General features: G+C 37.8%; 1 protein-coding gene across 1 annotated transcript; it reads left to right on the forward strand.

The window, feature by feature from the left end:
* The first annotated feature begins 444 nt into the window (after positions 1 to 444).
* Positions 445 to 7,753, forward strand: LOC120864533 (olfactory receptor 7A17-like). The gene is made up of 2 exons (XM_040241596.1): positions 445 to 479; positions 6,730 to 7,753. The coding sequence occupies exons 1-2, from the start codon at positions 445 to 447 to the stop codon at positions 7,751 to 7,753; spliced, it is 1,059 nt and encodes a 352-aa protein (XP_040097530.1).
* Positions 7,754 to 8,405: the final 652 nt, after the last annotated feature.

Here is an 8,405-nt window from a genome sequence, read left to right on the forward strand (position 1 = left end):
AGTAGAAAAGCTTTTGTATAAATATATATAATACATATAATATACATTTTTTACAAAACATATGAAGTTTTGCCTAAAATATTTATGACATTTTGATTCTACTTGTTTGACTTAGTATGAATAGAATTCTAGATTCCTAATTTAAAAAAATATACAATAAGCAACAAAGGTTTACTGTATAGCACAGGGAACTATAGTCCATATCTTGTAATAAGCTATAGTGGAAAATAATTTCAAAAATAATATATGTGTATATGTATAACCAAGTCACACCAAAAAACCCCCTCTACTTTTTGAAATTAAGTAACATTTGTCTTTTTGCCAGGTTTTCTAAATGTCCTATGGACATCTAATAACAATGTATGAGACAAAAAATTTTAAAAATATTTGTGTAGGATATAAGGTAAATAGAAATAGAAATCTATTACATTTAAATTATTAATGATGTCATTCAAGATACTCCTGTTCTTATTTTTTCTGTACTTGATAAAACATTCTCAGAGAAATGTATGTCTCACTATGATGATATATTTTTTCTTTTCCCTTGCATTTCTTCTAATTTTTGCTTTATTTGTATTTGTTTCTTTATTGTTAGGTGTCTAATGGTTTATAATGTCTATCTTCTTTGTGAATTGTACCTTTTATCACTAAAAATATTCACCCTTGTTTCATTTTAAAATGAATAAATAAATTTAATTTTTAAAAGTTATGAGGAATGGAGATATATTTTTGATGGAAAAATAGGACAAAATTTGGTCATGAATTAAAATTGGTTATTTGAGAATGGGGAAAAGGAAAACCAGGACAAACTTGTAGGGGAATTTGGAAAGGAAATCTTGGGGGAAAATGTATGCTTTTTCAATTTGGCTAAGATTAAAGTGTACTTAGTTTTATTTATATTTATTCCTTTTTAGAATGTACTACCTACATTCTTTTTATTTTTTTAATATAAATTTATTTATTTTAATTGGAGGCTAATTACTTTACAATATTGTATTGGTTTTGCTATACATCAACATGAATCTGGAATGTTGATAATCATAAGGTTTAATGTAATCAAAAGTAAACTGATGCAATATTAGAATTTGCTTTTCTCTGTTGAAATAGCAAATTTTGTTGGATTTTTTAATCTGTTCTTAATATGAAACTGTAAAAAAAAAGTACTCTTTCTTTGTTTTTTGCCTTTTAAATGATGTCAAAAAACAAAAGATTCTGTGTTTTAACAAAACAAAAATGGGCAAAGGACTTGATCAGACATTTTTTCAAGGAAGATATGTGAAACTCCAACAAGTACATGAAAAAATGTTCAACATCACTAGTCATTAGGGAAATTAAAACTCAGAGATAGCACCTCACATCTTTTCGAATGGTCATCTTCAAGAAAGTATAGTTTAAAAATGTTAGCTTGTGCGTGGATGAAAGGGAAAACTTGTGCACCTTTAGTGAGAGTGTAAATTCTAACAAGCACAATCCTATGGGAAACAGTATGGAGGACCCTCAAAATATTAAAAATAGAAATAATATATCATCCAGCAGCTCTAATTCTGAGAAAATATCTAAGGAAACAAAAACAATCTCTTAAAATATATCTGCACCCTTATGTTTATAGCAACATTATTCACAATAGCCAAGACATGGAAAACAACCTGAGTGTCTATGGATGGATGAATGGATAAAGAGTTTGAGATGCATGTATATAATGGAATACCACTTAGTCATAAAAAACAAAGAAATTTGATGATTTGCGACAGCATGAATGGACCATAAAGTTATTATGCTAAGTGAAAGAATTATGCTAAGTGAAAGAATTCAAAGAGAGAAGACAAATACTGTATGATGTCACTCATACATGGAAATGTAAAAAAAATTTTAAAAAACATAAAAAAAGAAAATAGACCTTTTCTTTTCAGAAGTAGCGAGTTTAGGCTGGGGAAATGAAAGGTTGTCAAAAGACACAAACTTCCAGATATGAGAGGTTATTGGCAGGTGGATTTTTTTTACCACTGAACCACAAGGGAAACCCCAGTTCACAATACATGTAAACTAAATCTTCGTGTTGTGCACCTTAAACTTATTCAGTGATAATGTCAATTATTTTTCAATTAAACTGGAAAAAATAAATAGTTCTTACCATGAATTTTTTAAGTGGTGAGAGTAGACACCCTTGCTTTTCTTGTTCTTGATCATCATAAAAGAAAAGCTTTCTATGTTTCTTCATTGAATATGGCATTAGCTGTGGTATTATAATATATGGCCTGTATTATGTTGAGGTTTGTTATTTCTTTACCCAATTTGTTAAGAGTTTTTATAATAAAGGGATGCTGAATTTTGTCAAATGCTCTTTCTGCATCAATTGATATGAACATATGATTTTAATCTTCACTTTATTAATGTAGTTTATCACATTCATTGAGTCACAGATATTGAATGCTTGCATCCCTGAAATAAGTCTCATTTGATTATGATATATGGTTCTTTTTATGTGTTCTTGAATTAGGTTTGATAATATTTTATTGAGGATTTTTGCATCTATCTTGATTAGGGATATTAGTCTGTAATTTTCTTGTGGAGCTCTTGCCTGGTTTTGGTATTAGGAAAAGCTGGCCTCATAAAGTAAGTTTGGAAGAGTTTTTTCCTCACCTATTTTTGAATACTTTGTGAAGATTCATATTAATTCTTTTTAATACGTGATAGAATTCACCAGTAAAGCCAATTTTCCCTGAAAAAATGTTTTGTTGGGAGATTATTTCTCATGAATTCAATCTCCTTACTAGTAATTGATCTATTTCTCACTGATTCAATCTCCTTACTAGTAACTGATCTCTTCAGATTTTTCCTTTCATAATGATTTAGTTTTGGTAAATTACATTTTTCTAAAAATTTATCTGCTTTTTTCTAGATTGTCCAATTTGTTCACATATAACTGTTCATAAAGGTCTTTTATATTCCTTTGTATTTCTCTGGTATCAGTAATAACATCTCTTGTTTCTGATTTTATTTGAGTCCTAGGCATTCTTTCTGCCAAGCGCACACACACACACACACACACACACACACACACACACACAAATTTTCACTTCCCTCCCTCCCTTACTTGAAGTCACTTTTCATATATCATCTTAGGTCTTGTATGTTGCTGCTTCTAAGCCACTTCAGTCATGTCCGACTCTGTGCGACCCCATAGACAGCAGCCCACCAGGCTCCCCCGTCCCTGGGATTCTCCAGGCAAGAACACTGGAGTGGGTTGCCATTTCCTTCTCCGATGCATGAAAGTGAAAAGCGAAACTGAAGTCGCTTAGTCGTGTCCTACCCTCAGCGACCCCATGGACTGCAGCCTTCCAGGCTCCTCCATCCGTTGGATTTTCCAGGCAAGAGTACTGGAGTGGGGTGCCATTGCCTTTTCTTGCATAAATACCCATAAAAATTAACTGTACTATTCACTCACTCATGTTCACCTGCTTTACCTTTCTTCATAACACCTATCCTATCTGAAATGGTATATACTTTTCTTATTTGCTCTGTGTGGATCACAATAAACTGTGGAAAATTCTGAGAGAGGTGGGAATACCAGACCACCTGACCTGCCTCTTGAGAAATCTGTATGCAGGTCAGGAAGCAACAGTTAGAACTGGACATGGAACAGACTGGTTCCAAATAGGAAAAGGAATACATCAAGGCTGTATGTTGTCACCCTGCTTATTTAACTTCTATGCAGAGTACATCATGAGAAACGCAAGCTGGAATCAAGATTGCCAGGAGAAATAATCACCTCAGATATGCAGATGACACCACCCTTATGGCAGAAAGTGAAGAGGAACTCAAAAGCCTCTTGATGAAAGTGAAAGGGGAGAGTGAAAAAGTTGGCTTAAAGCTCAACATTCAGAAAACGAAGATCATGGCATCTGGTCCCATCACTTCATGGCAAATAGATGGGGAAACAGTGGAAACAGTGTCAGACTTTATTTTTGGGGGCTCCAAAATCACTGCAGATGGTGACTGCAGCCATGAAATTAAAAGACGCTTACTCCTTGGAAGAAAAGTTATGACCAACCTAGATAGCATATTCAAAAGCAGAGACATTACTTTGCCGACTAAGGTCCGTCTAGTCAAGGCTATGGTTTTTCCAGTAGTCATGTATGGATGTGAGAGTTGGACTCTGAAGAAGGCTGAGCGCCAAAGAATTGATGCTTTTGAACTGTGGTGTTGGAGAAGACTCTTGAGAGTCCCTTGGACTGCAAGGAGATCCAACCAGTCCATTCTGAAGGAGATCAACCCTGGGATTTCTTTGGAAGGAATGATGCTAAAGCTGAAACTCCAGTACTTTGGCCACCTCCTGCGAAGAGTTGACTCATTGGAAAAGGCTCTGATGCTGGGAGGGATTGGGCGCAGGAGGAGAAGGGGACAACCGAGGATGAGATGGCTGGATGGCATCACTGACTCGATGGACATGAGTTTGAGTGAACTCCGGGAGTTGGTGATGGACAGGGAGTCCTGGCAGGCTGCAATTCATGGGGTTGCAAAGAGTCGGACATGACTGAGCAACTGAACTGAACTGAACTGAACCAGGCTCAGGCTTCCCAGGTTGCTCAAGTGGTAAAGAATCTGCCTGCAATGCAGGAGACCTGCATTCGATTCCTGAGTTGGGAAAATCCCTTGAAGAAGGGTATGGCAATCCACTCCAGTATTCTTGTCTGGAGAATTCCAAGGAAAGAGGAGCCTGGATGGCTACAGTCAATGTGGTCTCAAAGAGTCAGACACAACTGAGCACACACACATCTTTATCATTTGTTTAAACAATTTTTGTCCATTTTTCTCTATCATTGAAATGTAGGGATTTTTGCCTTTCAGCACACTAAGCTATTGCCTAGACAATAAGTTAAACATGGTGAGACCTCAATTCACATCCCTGAAATGCACGAAGAATTTTTCATTAAAACTACAAAATACATGACCTTTTAGGGGTGAAACAGAGGAATAAAAAGTCAATGTCCAAGGTAGCAGAGAAAATGCAATAAAAAAAGCAGATCCATATGCAAAATATTAAAACAATTTTCTTGAGTAGAAAACAAGTGTATGGAATACCATCAGTCAGTCAGTTCAGTTGCTCAGTTGTGTCTGACTCTTAATAACCCCATACACTGCCATCATCAACTCCTGGAGCTTACTCAAACTCATGTCCATTGAGTTGGTGATGCCATCCAACCATCTCACCCTCCGTCAGCCCCTTCTCCTCTGGCCTTCAATCTTTCCCAGAATCAGGGTCTTTTCTAATGAGTCAGTTCTTCGCATCACATGGCCAAAGTATTGGAGTTTTAGCTTCAGCATCTGTCCTTCCAATGAATATTCAGGACGGATTTCCTTTAGGATGGACTGGTTCTCCTTGCAGTCCAAGGGACTCTCAAGAGATTTCTCCAACACCACAGTTCAAAAGCATCAATTCTTTGGTGCTCAGCTTTCTTTATAGTCCAATTCTCAGATCCATACATGAACTACTGGAAGAATCATAGCTTTGACTAGATGGACCTTTGTTGGCAAAGTAATGTCTCTGCTTTTTAATATGATGTCTAGGTTGGTCATAACTTTTCTTTCAAGGAGCAAGTGTCTTTTAATTTCATGGCTGCAGTCACCATCTGCAGTGATTTTGGAGCCCCCCAAAATAAAGTTTGTCACTGTTTCCATTGTTTCCCCATCTATTTGCCATGAAGTGATGGGACTGGATACTATAATCTTAGTTTTGAATATTGGATTTTAATCCAACTTTTTCACTCTCCTCTTTCACTTTCATCAAGAGGCCTTTAGTTCCTCTTTCTGCCATGAGGGTGGTGTCATCTGCATATCTGACGTTATTGATATTTCTCCCGGCAATCTTGACTCCAGCTTGTGCTTCATCTAGCCTGGCATTTCACATGATCTACTCTGCATAGACTTTAAAGAAGCAGAGTGACAATATACAGCCTTGACATATTCCTTTCCCAATACTCCTTTCCCAACAGAACCAGTCTGTTGTTCCATGTCCAGTTCTAACTGTTGCTTCTTGACCTGCATACAGATTTCTCAGGAGGCAGCTCAGGTGGTCTGTTATTCCCATCTCTTTCAGAATTTTCCACAGAATTTTCCACCAAGGCCTTTGCTGTGATCCACAGTCAAAGGCCTTGGTGTAGTCAATAAAGCAGAAATAGATGTTTTTCTGTAATTCTCTTGCTTTTTCTATGATCCAACGGGTGTTGGCAACTTGATCTCTGGTTCCTCTGCCCTTTCTAAATCCACCTTGAACATCTGGAATTTCATGGTTCACATATTGTTGAAGTCTGTCTTGGAGAATTTTTAGCATTACTTTGCTAGTGTGTGAGATGAGTGTAATTGTGTGGTAGTTTGAACATTCTTTGGCATTGCCTTTCTTTAGGATTGCAATGAAAACTGACATTTTCCAGTCCTGTGGCCACTGCTGAGTTTTCCAAGTTTGCTGGCATATTGAGTGCAGCACTTACACCGCATCATCTTTTAGAATTTGAAATAACTCAACTGGAATTCCATCACCTCCACTAGCTTTGTTCATAGTGATGCTTTCTAAGGCCCCCTTGACTTTGCATTCCAGAATGTCTGACTCTAGGTGAGTGATCACACCATCGTGGTTATCTGGTTCATGATCTTTTTTGTATAGATACAAGTAACTTATGGAATAAAAGTTTGTGTGAATATTAGTAATATTGTTTCCTTCTTTCCTGAAAGTCGCTTCAACCACATGGAACCCCGTAATAATACACAAATTTCAGAATTTCTCCTTCTGGGATTTTCAGAGGAACCAGAACTTCAGCCCCTCATATTTGGGCTTTTCCTCTCCATGTACCTGATCACTGTGTTTGGAAACCTGCTCATCATCCTGCTTGTCAGCTCAGACTCCCACCTCCACACCCCCATGTACTTCTTCCTCTCCAATCTGTCCTTTGTAGACATCTGCTTCACCTCCACCACCATCCCAAAGATGCTGTGGAACATCAAAACTCAGAGCAAAGTTATAACCTATGAAGGTTGCATCACACAAATTTATTTTTTCATACTCTCTGGAGTATTGGACATCTTTCTCTTGACTGTAATGGCCTATGACCGGTTTGTGGCCATCTGCCACCCCCTGTATTACACAGTCATTATGAACCCCCGGCTCTGTGTACTGCTGGTTCTGGTGTCCTGGATAGTGTGTATATTGAATTCCTTGTTACAAAGTTTAATGTTGTTGCAGCTTTCCTTTTGCACAGATGTGAAAATCCCCCACTTTTTTTGTGACCTCAGTCAAATGATCCAACTTGCCTGTTCTGATACATTTCTTAGTAACATGGTGATGTATTTTGCAAGTGTCCTGTGGGGTGGTGGTCCCCTGGCTGGGATCCTTTACTCTTACTCTAAGATAGTTTCCTCTATACATGGAATCTCATCATCTCAGGGGAAGTATAAAGCATTTCCTACATGTGCCTCTCACCTGTTAATTGTCTCCTTATTTTTTTGTACAAGCCTAGGAGTGTACCTTAGCTCTGCTGCTACCCATGGCTCACAGTCAAGTGCAACAGCCTCAGTGATGTACACTGTAGTCACACCCATGCTGAACCCCTTCATCTATAGTCTGAGGAACAAAGACATAAAGGGGGCTATGAAGAGATTCTTTGTGATGGAAAGTCTTAAAAGGCCAATTGTTCAGGGTCTGGAGAGGTGCCCATGGCTTAAGGGATCAAAGCTTCAGTCACTAGTTGTGATTCTTTAATCAGATTGTGAAAGTAGAATTTGCTTTTATTAATTTTCTAGAATTTTCATTTTTTCAGCTATTCCATGTAATTTAGTTACTCATTTTATTAAGCTATCTTCTGTCTCAGATATCCAACAGCTTTCCCCTCTTTTTTTCTAAAATATTCCCAAACTTTGATATTAAAAATTGGACATTCCCAATTACTCATGCAACTACTTGGATTTACTAAGAACAATTTCTTCTCAAATGACTAATATCACCCCGTGTAATATGTCTTTCAGTTCAGTTCAGTCACTCAGTCGTGTCTGACTCTTTGTGACCCCATAAATCGCAGCACGCCAGGCCTCCCTGTCCATCACCAACTCCCAGAGTTCACTCAAACTCACATCCATCAAGTCGGTGATGCCATCCAGCCATCTCATCCTCTGTCGTCCCCTTCTCCTCCTGCCCCCAATCCCTCCCAGCATCAGAGTCTTTTCCAATGAGTTAACTCTTCCCATGAGGTGGCCAAAGTATTGGGGTTTCAGCTTTAGCATCATTCCTTCCAAAGAAATCCCAGGGCTGATCTCCTTCAGAATGGACTGGTTGGATCTCCTTGCAGTCCAAGGGACTCTCAAGAGTTGTCTCCAACACCACAGTTCAAAAGCATCAATTCTTCGGCACTCAGTTT

The sequence above is a fragment of the Oryx dammah genome, unplaced genomic scaffold (assembly GCF_014754425.2).
Source record: "Oryx dammah isolate SB20612 unplaced genomic scaffold, SCBI_Odam_1.1 HiC_scaffold_5, whole genome shotgun sequence".
NCBI lineage: Eukaryota > Metazoa > Chordata > Mammalia > Artiodactyla > Bovidae > Oryx > Oryx dammah.